This window comes from Vespa velutina, chromosome 6 (assembly GCF_912470025.1).
Source record: "Vespa velutina chromosome 6, iVesVel2.1, whole genome shotgun sequence".
In the NCBI taxonomy this organism is placed as follows: domain Eukaryota; kingdom Metazoa; phylum Arthropoda; class Insecta; order Hymenoptera; family Vespidae; genus Vespa; species Vespa velutina.
In genome coordinates, this window is record NC_062193.1 from 3,772,400 (window position 1) to 3,786,018 (window position 13,619).

The 13,619-nt window shown below is 26.5% G+C and overlaps 4 protein-coding genes across 13 annotated transcripts; 2 read left to right on the top strand and 2 right to left on the bottom strand.

Moving 5' to 3' along the window:
- Positions 1-214: 214 nt before the first annotated feature.
- Positions 215-3,674, bottom strand: LOC124950094 (ras association domain-containing protein 8). Of its 8 annotated transcripts, none has more exons than XM_047496300.1 (11): positions 3,527-3,674; positions 3,216-3,405; positions 2,992-3,102; positions 2,549-2,854; positions 2,353-2,464; positions 2,004-2,245; positions 1,781-1,942; positions 1,600-1,716; positions 1,361-1,500; positions 984-1,291; positions 215-892 (listed from the first exon to the last, which is right to left on the bottom strand). In XM_047496300.1, exons 2-11 carry the CDS (start codon positions 3,285-3,287, stop codon positions 792-794), a joined length of 1,671 nt encoding a protein of 556 aa, XP_047352256.1. In that variant the 5' UTR covers positions 3,288-3,405; positions 3,527-3,674; the 3' UTR covers positions 215-791. The 8 variants fall into 8 exon arrangements, with proteins under 8 accessions (XP_047352256.1, XP_047352257.1, XP_047352255.1 ...); XM_047496301.1 differs by having other exon boundaries at positions 3,567-3,660; XM_047496299.1 differs by having other exon boundaries at positions 3,216-3,637.
- A 373-nt stretch (positions 3,675-4,047) lies between these two features.
- LOC124950096 (replication factor C subunit 3) lies at positions 4,048-7,277 on the top strand. The gene is made up of 5 exons (XM_047496310.1): positions 4,048-4,233; positions 4,464-4,601; positions 4,684-4,849; positions 4,934-5,252; positions 5,334-7,277. Exons 1-5 carry the CDS (start codon positions 4,147-4,149, stop codon positions 5,689-5,691), a joined length of 1,068 nt encoding a protein of 355 aa, XP_047352266.1. The 5' UTR covers positions 4,048-4,146; the 3' UTR covers positions 5,692-7,277.
- LOC124950097 (succinate dehydrogenase cytochrome b560 subunit, mitochondrial-like) lies at positions 5,742-7,334 on the bottom strand. 2 transcript variants are annotated; one of them, XR_007101254.1, is made up of 6 exons: positions 7,100-7,333; positions 6,977-7,033; positions 6,557-6,750; positions 6,298-6,440; positions 6,020-6,212; positions 5,742-5,897 (listed from the first exon to the last, which is right to left on the bottom strand). XR_007101254.1 is itself a non-coding variant. In XM_047496312.1 (5 exons), the coding sequence occupies exons 1-5, from the start codon at positions 7,117-7,119 to the stop codon at positions 6,108-6,110; spliced, it is 519 nt and encodes a 172-aa protein (XP_047352268.1). In that variant the 5' UTR covers positions 7,120-7,334; the 3' UTR covers positions 5,980-6,107. The 2 variants fall into 2 exon arrangements, 1 of the variants encoding a protein (XP_047352268.1); XM_047496312.1 differs by lacking the exon at positions 5,742-5,897 and having other exon boundaries at positions 5,980-6,212; positions 7,100-7,334.
- A 456-nt stretch (positions 7,335-7,790) lies between these two features.
- On the top strand, positions 7,791-13,583 carry LOC124949751 (E3 ubiquitin-protein ligase Topors). 2 transcript variants are annotated; one of them, XM_047495406.1, is made up of 7 exons: positions 7,791-7,949; positions 8,608-9,049; positions 9,137-9,361; positions 9,440-9,711; positions 9,786-9,944; positions 10,031-10,238; positions 10,333-13,583. In XM_047495406.1, exons 2-7 carry the CDS (start codon positions 8,643-8,645, stop codon positions 11,777-11,779), a joined length of 2,718 nt encoding a protein of 905 aa, XP_047351362.1. In that variant the 5' UTR covers positions 7,791-7,949; positions 8,608-8,642; the 3' UTR covers positions 11,780-13,583. The 2 variants fall into 2 exon arrangements, with proteins under 2 accessions (XP_047351362.1, XP_047351363.1); XM_047495407.1 differs by having other exon boundaries at positions 7,813-8,270.
- The last annotated feature ends 36 nt before the right edge of the window (positions 13,584-13,619 follow it).

The window sequence follows — 13,619 nt, forward strand, 5'->3', positions numbered from 1 at the left end:
GAAAAAATATATATATTCTTTTTAATTAATCATTATTTTTAATAATAAGGAGAACTAAAAAAAATAGAAATAATTACCTATAAAATAAAATATATTTAAAAATTAAATATGATTATGTTATTTAGAAAAAAACCCTATCGTTAAACAAAATAAAAACTGCTCGTGCTCCTCTGATACATCTAGCATGAAGAAATAATTAATTGAACTTGTAATGTGAAGTGCAAAAAAATAAAAAATTTATTATAAGTAGTATTAGTATATTATAAGAAAAAAAACATGAATTATACTTATATCATTAAATATACATCACTTAAATAATATCAATAATAGTATATCTACAAAGGTACTTTCTATAACTGCCTAGTTCTTATATTGAATTATCCAATAATTGAATTAATTAAACAAAAGTATGAACATAAAAAAAAATATGTAATAATATGTATTTAAAAGGATGGTAACAAAATATAAAGAAAACTTGACTAATGATATGACCATATTTGTGGTTCATAATCTCTAAAGAATATTTAGAGTTATACATTTATATACATATATCAATAAAGATAATTATTACATTTGTACCTCTAATCTTTTTTAATTTTTACTGTAATAATAGAGAAGGAATGGATAAGTAGAACACTATAATAGTAATTCCTTTCATAACATCCAACAGAAGAAGTGAACATTTGTCGGAATGTTATTAACTTGATAAACGACAAGCAGTATTTTGCAATTACACGATTATTCTTGTACATAAACATCCATATATAAATCTATTTACATAAAGCATATGTTTAGACCCAAACTCCATGTGGATTTTTACTTGTGGGTACTGCTGTCTCTAATTGTCTAGGAGATCCTATCATTTTACGTGTACTTCCTGGTTTATGGGCACCTAAAAAAAATATATATATATAATAAAATATAATGAATTAATTATATAGTATATTCGTTAAGGGCAATCTATCTATACAGACAATATATACCTTCTAGTAAAGATTTTACTTGTTCATCTTGACAAGCAACAGTTAAACTTTGTAAATTTGCCTCTTTCATATCAGCTACTAATCTCTCAACTTGTAATTTTTTTTCTACAATCGCCGACTCCAAACTAACTATTTCAAGTTTTAACGATTCTGCGCATTGTGAAGCTAACTCGGCTGATCGTTTAGCTTGTTCTACTTCGTTCTGAAGACGTTCAACTTCATTAATTATTTTTCGTTCAATTATTTGACGCTCGTCTGTCTCACGATTAGTATTATGTTGTTCTACAGCAAGTTCTTCCATGATAAATCTATTACATGAAAAACATTATTAAAATCAGGCATATAAAAGTATTATTAATAAATTCTTATGTTTTTACCTAATCTTATTTTTACATTGAAGTAATTCTGTTTCACAATTTGCAAGCTTTGATCTGAGAAGCGTTATCTCAGATTTTAAAGTTTTTTCTTGCTGCCTTACAATTTCACTTTCTTCTTCCACATGAGCTAATTCTTTAAGCTGATATGTATTAACACAATGTAAATTTTAATGAATTTTTATAAATTCATTTTTAAATATTAAGTCATATTTTTATGTTTGAAATATATAAATATATACCTGATCTTCTATAATACGACCATTTGCTTCAATGCGATTTAATTCTTGGGAAATAAAATCCATTTGATGCATTTGTTCTCTATTTTTAGTTTCCCAATATAATATTTCTGCGTCAAACTAAAATAAATAAATAATACAGATATATTAGAGTTTATACAATCATATATTTATTTTCACTTACTTTAGTGAGATCTGCTTGTTGTGCACTAATAGTATCTCTTTGTTTATTGACTAGTCTAATAAGGTCAACATAACGTTGAGTATAAGCAACAGTCATCATATTCTGTGTTTGGCCAGATAATTGACCAATTGTTTGGGTTTGACTTTTTGTATCTTGAAATTCCTAGAAACAAAAACATCGCACATACCCGTTAAAAATGTAAAACAATTTCCTTTAATTATACTACCTGAATTAAATTTCTTTTCAATTTTACAGTGTTGCTAGATGATGGTTGCTCTTCTTTATGAATATGTGGAATATTACTGTTTGTGCTAGAAGCGTATTGCGATCTTGCTGGACTATTTAAATTTGGTGGTGGTGGATCTCTATATGGTGGTAATGTTCGTAATGGAGGAGAAGCTGGTCCTGGAGGATCTCTATAAGGAGGAACCTCCCTTATTTTTTTCTGAGATAAATGCGCATTAACTAAAAATAAATAAGAATAAAAATTAGCTATAATTAAATCATTAATTCTTATGAAATTGTTAATGAATTTGTCAATAAAATTAAAAATCAAAAAAATATTAGCTTACTATCAGGATTAGCACCTCGTGTAGGAGATTGTGGGATATTTTTTCGGATATTTAATTCTTTGTTTTTAAAATGTGGTGTAGGCTGAACAATAGCAACATTCTCCATTTGAATCTGTACAAAAATTAAAAATTATAAAATATATGTACAATAGAATTTCTAAAAATGATTGCATATAAAAAAAGGATATTGTTTTACATCAGCATTATTCTCAGTAAGATTCCCTTGAAATCCACCAAATGTTAATGACTTTCTTGTATCGCGATTTCTTTCTAGGCCACCTTGTAAGTCATCAAAATCTGAATTTAAAATCGTTGGAGTAGTTTTAGAATCCTCTTGAACATTGTTTGTTGCTCCAACTTCTGATGACATATTTGTTGTCCCATTTATTCGTGTTCCATGGGTTATTCTTGATGCTGATGATCCTGGATTTTTATTGTTATCAATAGAACGTCTCAAAATCAGCTGGACTTCAGAAGAATACTCTCCCCATTTTAATAAAATCTGTTTTTAGAGATACTGCTTTAGAGATACTCTGTATTATTACTTATTTTTATATAGATACTTTTAAATATATTAATTTAACATATTTATGATACTGATATATTTTATATGCTTTAACTTTTAAAAATATTTTATACCTTAAGAGGGTTTTCATATGGAGCTAAAAGCCGTTCATTAGTTCTCCAACGTTCTACTAAGGTAAATCTACCGGTCTGTGCTGTTGCATGTGCAAGAGCATATACAACATCCTAGAAACAGATAATTATTAAAATGCTTTAAGTATTTTTCAATGACATAATTGAAGTAAATATATTAATATTCAATATTCTACGACATACATACATTGTGCTTCACAACAAACCTGACAAGTAGTATTTTCTGTAACTCCACACACAATACGTTGTATACCTTCCACCCATACTTTCAGTTCCATTACGTTAGCAGTATATATATCCAAGTATATTTTGCATTTCTAAATCATGTCTAACTATAAATCCAAACTAGTTTTTTCCTTTTTTATTTTTATCTTTAATACTGTTTATTTGTTTATGCTGAAAACACATTTTGTAAATTTAAAGGAGCATTTAGCACTCTTACCTTTTAATAATAGTGCTTGAAAAAAACATTTATAACTTTGTTACTATGAAAAATAATAGAATCTAAAATAATAACTTTGTTGCATATTTTTGTTTATAAAACCAGATCTCTTTACCACGATACCAATGGCTATAGAACGACTTTTTCAAGTATAGAAGAATAGCGCCTCACAAACAAAAAAGTTTTACTGAAGCCATGTGCACGAACTACGTAGTAACTTTCTGCTGCACAGATGCACTAACTGATAGCATAGAAAAAGAATGCATATGTGCATTAACGCGCAAAACACATATTTATGAAAGTATTTGTTTAAGATAAAAAATATTTAGGATAAGAAATACTTAATGAAATGCAATTGTAAAAACTGAATTTATAAAATGATTAACTTATAAGAATTACGAATTATAGCATTGCAGTATAATAAATCAAATTTTTTTATTTTCTCCTGTAAAATATTTTAATTTAAACACTTTTTATTATTTTAACACTTATTATTAATTATTGAAATAATTTAAATAAATTTTTTTTGCAATATTCATTGTATATATATAAGATCCTTTTTTTTTAATTCTAGCGCGAAACGATGTTATTGGTTATGACGTAGCAGTTTCTAAATAAAGATCATATACGACCGAAGGAAAAGGATCATAGTCTTAAATTTTTTACCGTTTTTCTTAAGAATCTAAACAAAAAAAATGAGTTTGTGGGTAGATAAATATAGGCCAACTACATTTTCTAAATTAGATTATCATAAGGAACAAGCAGAATATCTTAAAAATATGGTAATTATAAAGAAATTGCAGTATACCGGTAGAAAAAATAAGGTTGGACCTCGTTATTGATAGTATAACGTTCCCGCCCAATTTCTTTTTTTTTTATAATATTTAGTTTATAGCAATTATCAAAATGTGACAACATATAAATGTTGCTTTAATAAAATCATATTCTTATATTCTGTGCATTGTCTATAATGGATGTATAAAAATAAGTATTGTTTTATTTTTAATAACAGGTACATAAAGGAGACTTTCCACATTTGTTAATATATGGACCATCCGGAGCTGGAAAAAAAACTCGTATAATGTGTATTTTGAAAGAATTATATGGTTCTGGAGTTGAAAGATTACGAATGGAAAATATGCAGTTTGAGGTTCGTTTTATTTGAGAGAATAATTTTTTAAAGTAATTAATCAAAAAATAATATGTTAATTGGAATTCTATTATTGTTATAGACTCCTTCTAAAAAAAAATTAGAAATAATGACTATAAGCAGTAATTATCACATAGAAGTAAATCCCAGCGATGTAAATATATATGATAAAGTTGTTGTAATGGATTTAGTAAAAATGACAGCACAAACTCATCAAATTGATCCGACCGGACAAAGAGAGTTTAAAGGTATAAAATTTGAAGCAAATACTTAGTAAATACTAAGCGAAATATTTTGATAGAAAAATATAAACTATTCTATTTATAAAATAGTGATTTTATTAACAAATGTGGATCAACTTACAAGGGATGCTCAACATGCACTACGTAGAACCATGGAAAAATATATTGCTACTTGCAGATTAATTCTTTGTGCAAATTCTATATCTCGTGTATCACCAGCTATTCGATCTCGATGCCTAGGAATACGTGTTCCTGCACCATCGATAACAGAAATTAAATCTATTTTACAATCAGTCTGTAAACGGGAAAGTCTAACTTTGCCAGATGAATTAGCTACCAGAATTGCTAATATTAGTGGGAGGAATCTTAGAAGGGCAATATTAATGCTTGAAGCTTGTAAAGTTGAACAGTAAGTAAAAATTAAATATTTAATTAAATCTTATATGCTATCCCCTCTCTTCTTCAATAAAAATTTTAATGTTTCTTTCAGGTATCCATTTACTGCCAATCAAAATATTTCAGAACCTGATTGGCAAATATTTATTCGTACTACGGCTAATATGATGATAACAGAACAAACTCCTAAAAAGCTATTAGATATTAGAAAAAGACTTTATGAATTATTAACGCATTTAATACCTTGTGATGTAATTTTTAAAGGATTGTTACAAGAATGTATCAAAAATTGTGATCTTCAATTAAAAAGTGAAATTACATTCATAGCTGCTGAATATGAGCATAGAATGCTAAATGGATCTAAAGCTATTTTTCACTTAGAAGCTTTTATTGCTAGATTTATGGCTATATATAAAAAATTTATGGATTCGTCGCTTGAAGATTTCGTATGATTTTAAAAATCTAATTAAAGTTATTGATATAAAGTATTAGAACAACGATCTATTTTGACAAATGTCTAATCGTAAATATTTTATTATGTACAAAACATCCGAAATATATGAAATATTGTATTGTATTTCACATTTAAGGAAAATACAATTTTTGCATTGGTCTTTACATAAATACATTTCCTTAATTTCTCCCCTACAATGTTTACCTAAATAAATGAACAGATTAAAAAGTATTAGAAACAGTTCAATCTGTAAGACACAACCATACAAAAGAATTTGTAAAAAATGTATCTCTATAATAACTTATTTTATTTCATACAATACTAACATTATAGGATGAAATATGACGCACATCCAAATAACAACGAATTTCTAAAAATAAATAATTTCTGAAATAATCCACTTAGTTTTAGTGCTTACATAGCTGCTAAAACAACAGCAGAAATAGCTGCTAAAGCAACTACTGCATAGCCTGTTGAATATACTTGTTTAATTGTCAGAAACATTCCTAAATCCCAAGCCTGTAATATTATAAAAAATAGACAAAATTTATTTTTAAAATAATTTTGTTTTATATTGCAGTTATTTTATATATCAACTGTTTACCAAATGTCGAAATCCATTGAACATATGAAATGTAGCAGGAAAAGCAAGTAATGTTTTGCCTGCAAAAAGTATAGGAACAGGCAAATTTAATTCGCTTAAAAGTTCTATAACGCAAGGTATTCCACCTGGCACAAATAAAGTACCTAGAACATAACAAAAGAGAAAAAAAAAATGTCTGTAGTAATATTAAAGAGAGATATCATCAAAAAAATATTGATTCTGATTTTTCACAATGTATGATGAAAAATTATATACTTACCAAGACCTAAAAACATAGCATAACTTGATAGTATTATGCCAGTTGTACGATGTGATATAGAAAGCAATGCTGTTAATTGCACTTGATAGATAGTCAAATGTGGTGACATAGGTCGTTTAAGACGCATATTCTTTTCATCGTGTGTTTCACAGATATTTGCACGTAATGGTTGTGATAAAGATGTGGTAAGTGAACTATAACATATTGAATTTTTATTATACAATACTCGTTTGTAATTTTCTTTAAGATAAAAGTATATATTATGATATATATATATACATTTTTAATTTGTTATCTTTGCAGATATTCAAATAAGCAGAAAAAAATATTCCTTAACATTTAAATAAATTGATTTTAGAAGAGAAATATAATTGACAGTCAGATGATCAAATCGATATTACATAATACATTAACACTCACTTGCTTGTATATAAGCTTCGAAAATGTTGAAAGCCAATACTTCGTCGACAAAGAAGCCTAAAATATATTTAATGTTGTAATTCTGATTTGATTAAAGAAATTAAATGAAATAACATTTAATACCTAGTATAACACAATGCCATCGTTGTTGAAATTTATATTCTCGTGACACGAAATGTATAGATATTACAGAAAAATAATTAGGTACAGATTACTTTTTATTTTGTCGCGCGTAAAATATTTCATTAATTCGTATCGAAAAAATACATGCAGGTAAGACAAGAATCAACACTTCTTCAAATATGTGCTAGATAAAGTGCGAAAATATACCATAAGCAGAATTGCCAAGCATCCAATAAAGAAAGTCCTTTGCGATATCATATATCACGTGATCAAAATATCGTTAATAAGAGGTTTATTTAAATTTTTTTGGAATTTTTATATTCGTATCAATTCTTATGATTATATTAACATATTTTACAATAAATTTTTTAAATTAATGTTTATATATATATATATATATATATGTATATATTATATTGAATTGATACATATACATATACTAATTGATATAACGATAAACTTAAACTGTGTGGTAAATTTAAAAATCATAATCTTAAATAGCAATTGAATATAAGATGGAAATATTATTAAAATTATAAAATTAAATAATTTCTTATTATAAATAATCATTAAAAAAGACAGTATTAACGTTTTAAGTAAATAAAAAATTAAATTACAAAAGGAAAACAAATATTAATAGATGGCGTTGGTTAACGGAAAGATCCATCTATATTTCTCTAGTCGATTCTTATATCATTTGTATAACCACATGGAGTACCAACTGAACGTATCCTACGTTAGTTTTTGCCTTATGGTCGTCGATGTCGTGAGTCGTAAAAAAAATCAGTTTCACGTCAAACAGTATTGAATTTTGTCGAAAATTTATACATTTTCTGTTATCTATTTTAAGGTAAAATATTAATCTTATTAAATTGTTTATTATTGATGATACTAGATAAATCCCAAAAAACAAGAGTACTCCATGAAAAACGATAGAACACTGTCAATTTATGACGTGCTTATTCTTCCAATCATTTTTTTCGAATCCATTTTCTTATAGCGTTACTCAAATAATATCGTTTGTACTTCAATATTCGTAAAAAAAAAAAGAAAAAAAAAAAAAGAAAAAAAAAAGAAAAAAAAAAAAAAAAAGAAAAAAAAATGGTGCGGATTATTTATTACGCCTAACTTTACCTAATCGTATTATAAAATGACATACGCGTCCTTAAAGGTGATTTACTTTTTATACATTTGAATCAAAAATACTTAAAAAAGAAAAAAGGCAGAAAATAATTCTAACACATATGTGTGCAATATGCATTATAATTTATATATCAATATTTAAATCAGACTGTTGAAAATTATATGTTTATATAATATCAATAGAATTTCAATATTATTATGCATATGTTGTTAACAAATAAGAAAAAAAATTATTTTTAAATTTAATATATTCATATATTTTTACATGCATATCCATATTATATATAAAGTTAAATTAGTTTACTATAATATTAAATTATTCAAAAAGTTCTTGCTTTATGATATCCTAATAATGATTTCAACAGATGATTGTTTGAATGATATAAAATATTAAATTACCATGGAGGGTCAAGTACAAGTAAAGGAAGAGCCAATTAAGTCTGAAGGGGTTGTACAAAGTTCTGATAGCAGCGAAAGAAGTGAAGGGGCAGCCTCTCCACCTCCTAATTGTAGTATTTGTCTTGGAAAACTTATCAACACATCATTTACTGACAGTTGCTTACATCAATTTTGCTTTAATTGCTTATTACAATGGTCTAAAATAAAAACAGAATGTCCATTATGCAAACAAACTTTTAAATCAATCATACATAATGTAAGATCAGAAGAAGATTATGATCAATATCATGTACCACGCGAATTAACGTCTCAAATTCCACAACCTCCAGTCATGGCAATCCAGCATTTAGATGTTAATTTTGAAGTAGATGGAAATTGGGATGTTGGTTTACGGCGTTTCTTCTACAGGTAATAATGTAACAAATTATATATAAACTAAAGGAACAAAATTGAGGAAAATCACATTTGTAACTTTTGTCTAATTTAACCTCGTAGAACAACTATGAATGATAATCGTCGTCGTGGAGCCATATCAAACACTGAACAGATTGCAAGAGAACAGATAATACCAGTTATGCAGCGACAGGTTCCAGGAGAAGAACACAGGCGCATGAATCCTACTTTTCGTCGTGCTATATACACATATGGAATATGGGCTACTTCTTTACCTGGACGTTTTGGATTTGGACGTTTTCAAGAATGTAGCGCTGAATATTATCGGCATGTTTCAATATGATCTTTATCATTTATTGTAAGTTGCAGTAGCAATGAAATCAATAAGTAAATTATATTTTATAGGAGATATCCAAGGGAATTGGATCGTCTTGTTCCATGGTTAAACAGAGAATTACATATATTAATTAACAATAGACCGGCACATATTCCATATGTTTTAAGAAGGATTATGGACGCATTAACACGTCATGATATTAGAAGTCTCCAATTTCAAAATATTGTGCGACCATATTTTGGTGTACATACAGAACATTTTATACATGAGTTATTTAATTTTGCAGGGACTAATTATGATATAGTTGCATATGATCAAGCTGTTACTTATTTATTTGAAGGTTTATAAAAGTTTTATATAATATAATTATTTTAGTAATTTACTGAAATTAAAAATTTATATATTTTGTGATAGGTTTATCAAGAGATTACGTTTCACATGTTGTTTCACCTGTATCTAGTAGCAGTAGTACTTCTTCCGATGATTCAGATGTTCATGTACTTGATGAAGCAATTGATTTACGTGTAAATGCTGAATTACCTGGCGTAGGACCACACCCAGTTAATATGCCTGGTAACAAAAAAAAATATAATTATTTCCTAAATTCTACTATAAATCATAGCTTCAGCAAATATTAATATAATATTTACTTATATCAGGACCTAGTACTGTTGGGCAATCTTTTCAATTGGAAATGCCATATAATGTACCAGATGTTTTGACAATATCATCTGGATCTTCAGATGACGAATGCGAAGTGATCTGTTATGTCAAACCTCGTCATGAAAGAACACCTGAGATAATAGAATTAGTCTCTTCCGATCCTGAGGATGCAAATACAGCTTATGTATCTAATGATAATGCAGAGTAAGTTTCTTTTATACTAACTTGAATATCTATAAGTTTAAATAAGTTTAAATAATGTACATATGAATATATATTTTGTATTATTGTTTAATAGACCTGTGCAAACTTCTGTTTACGAGGATGTTCCTCAAGCTAGTACATCATTTAATTCTAAAAAAGGATCGTCTAATAAGGTAAATAGTGAAATCATAAGGACTATTATCTCAGAAATATCATCTTCTTCAAGCGATAATTCGTCAGATAGTGATTACAATCCTAGAAGAAGCAGACAATGTCGAAGTCATGTAAAGAAATCGTCAAAGAAAAAAATCAATAATAAAAGACGTAAACACAGTAATTTCAAGAACCGTAAAAGAGTAGATAGTAGTGTTTCAAGTTCAGGTGAAAGTGATTTCAGAAATAAAAGTAGTAGAAGAAGCAGTCAACGTGGAAAAATAAAACCATATAGTTCTAGCGAATCTAGTTTGGAAGAAGATAGAAAGAAGAAATTGAGTGAAGTAAAATCAAGAAAAGAAACAAATTCAATTAAAGGTACAGTAAATGTGCGTAAGGATTTAATAAAAAAAGAAGAAAGATACAATGAAGAAAATAATGTCCTTAATAACAATAATGGCAGCAGTACTAACAGCAGCAGTAGTAGCAGTACTAGCAGTAGTAGCAGTAGTAGCAGTAGCAGCAGCACTACTAGTACTAGTAATAGTAATAGTAGTAGCACTAGCAGCAGTGAGACATGTAATGAAAGTAAAGAAACTCACAAATGTGAACTTTTACAACAAAAGTCAAGAACTAAAGGTTCTACAAGCTCACGTGTTTATGATATTGAAAAAATTGAAAGAGATGGTAAAAATAAAGATAAATCCCGAATGATAACCGATGTAATATTATTAGATGATTCTAGTCGAAAAAATTACAAATACAAGGAAAATAAACGATCTAGAACCAGAAGTACTAGCGAATCTTCTCACAAGCAGAAAAAAAATAAAAGATCAAGCTGTAGAAAACGACAAGTTCATAAATGTAAAAATGAATACGATAGTGAAGATGCTAGTAATTCGATAGACACAGATTTCTTAAAGAGAGAGAATAGTACATGTTCCAATAGCCAATTTAGCAATTATTCAGATAGATCATACAAACATAAAAGAAGATCTAAACATAGGGATTTATGTAAAGATAAAAGAAGAAAACGTTCTCGTATTAGATCGCGTAGTAGATCTCGAAATAGATCCCGTAGCAGATCTAGCAGATCTAGTAAATCTCATAACAGATCTCGTAGTAGTTCTCGTAGCAGATCTCGTAGTAGATCTCGTAGTCGATCTTCCATCTCTAATTCAAGTGTAACAAATTCAGTAATGTCATCTAAAAGTGAAACATGTTCAATATCGAAACATTCCGATTCTAAAAATAGTTCATCTAGCAAAGAGAAGCGCAAATTACATAAAAGTCATAAAAAATCAAAACATCTAAGATCGCGATCAAAATCAAGATCTAAAAAGGTGAAACGTCGTGTTAGATGGTCTTATAGCTCTAACTCGGATTAATTTTTTTCATATAGCTTATTAATCTTCTCAACTATAAATTAGGTTTATTTGTAATATAGTTGCAATGTACACTATGAAGGATGGCTTATTATTTTAATGTTATCTCACTATAACAATCGTTTATTGCTTACTACACTTTTGAAATATGATGATTAATCAAGTGAGAAAAAGACAAAACATAAAGAAGTTAAAATAATAGTTTGATAATTTTGTCTGAAAACAAACTAATAAATTTTGTTTAGTACATATACGTATATACATTTTGTTCACTTCTTTTCTTATTCACGAGATCATTAACAAATTATTTTATTAAGAAAAACATGTTTATTCATTTTTTTAAATTTCATTATAAATTATAAATATAATTCAAGTTAATAAGTAGCTTTTTAAGTTGCTAATACATACATTTCTTTTACATATTATTCCTTATTGTTATTATTATATTAATGTAATAATCTTATACGAAATATAACTATCATTTAAAGATATTTATGAATATTATGTAAGATAAAAAAATGTCATTTATATATAGGGATATTTATAAAAATTAACAAAAGAAAAATGTACTGATATATTAGCTGATTATAAACATATGCTAGAACTTATGTAATAAAGTATAATTATAGAATTATAATATTAAAAAATTAAAATATTGTTTTACTGTCAATAGAAAATTAATTTTAAACGGAACTAATATATTGCATTATGATTCTCAATGAAATGACATAGCATTTATAATAAATAATATTTACTAAGTTTTTTTATAATTATTTTTTATTGAAGTTATAAGAGAAAATAAATATATAATGATGCACAAGTTGCATAAATGTAAATGCATGAATAACAAATTATAAATAGAGTAATACAAAAATGGATATAATGTTGTTGTCAATGTTGCAATGAAGATAATTTTTAGAAATTGCATTCTTTACTAAAAAAAATTATTTTTTATTTATCATTTTTAAATGATAATATTCCTAAGTTAATTAACAGGAAAAAAATTTCATACTAAAAGATAATACTAATTCTAATATTAATGTATATTAGTTTTTCATATATCCTTTACAACAATTAATGAAAAAAATAGAAAAAAAAAAAAAAAAAAATAAAACAAATGCACATAATATGTTCAATTAATATCTATTACTTTCTATGTGATATAAAATGAATATAAAACATAAAAACTGAATTTATTCATGGAACAGATCAGAATGTATTTAAATTCTATATTATAATAAATCCATATATAGTATATATCTGTGTGTATGTACATATATATATATACATATATATAATTTATTTTTTTTTATATTTTGCATTTATTTTTAAAAAATAATTTACACTTACATTTTTTTTATATTATACAGTAAAATTTATGTAACTTGTCTTTTGTTATCCCAAAATTACTTTCATGTATATAATTTTACATTGGAAAATAAATTATTATTATATATTTCTTTAAATGAAAATTTCTAAATACTGTTCTTCTTCAACGTGATTCCCAAAGAAATAATCATATATACACTTTCACCTTGTGTGCGAATAATGTAATTAATACATTTGTAAATGATAAAGATACGAGCGTATGTATTATGCGTGATAATTTTTATATTAAGTATAATTTAATTATTTATGATTATAAGGATAATGAAAATAAAAACAATATAAAAGGTTTAATAAGTAGAGTAGATACAATTATGAACACACCGCTGTCATGTATTATGTATATATATATAATGCAATTTCTTTGTAACAAAAAGATTATATTCTTTTCTTTATAAATTAAATAAAGTATGAAAACGAACAAGACATTAGTAACATTTGATAATATAAAAAAACA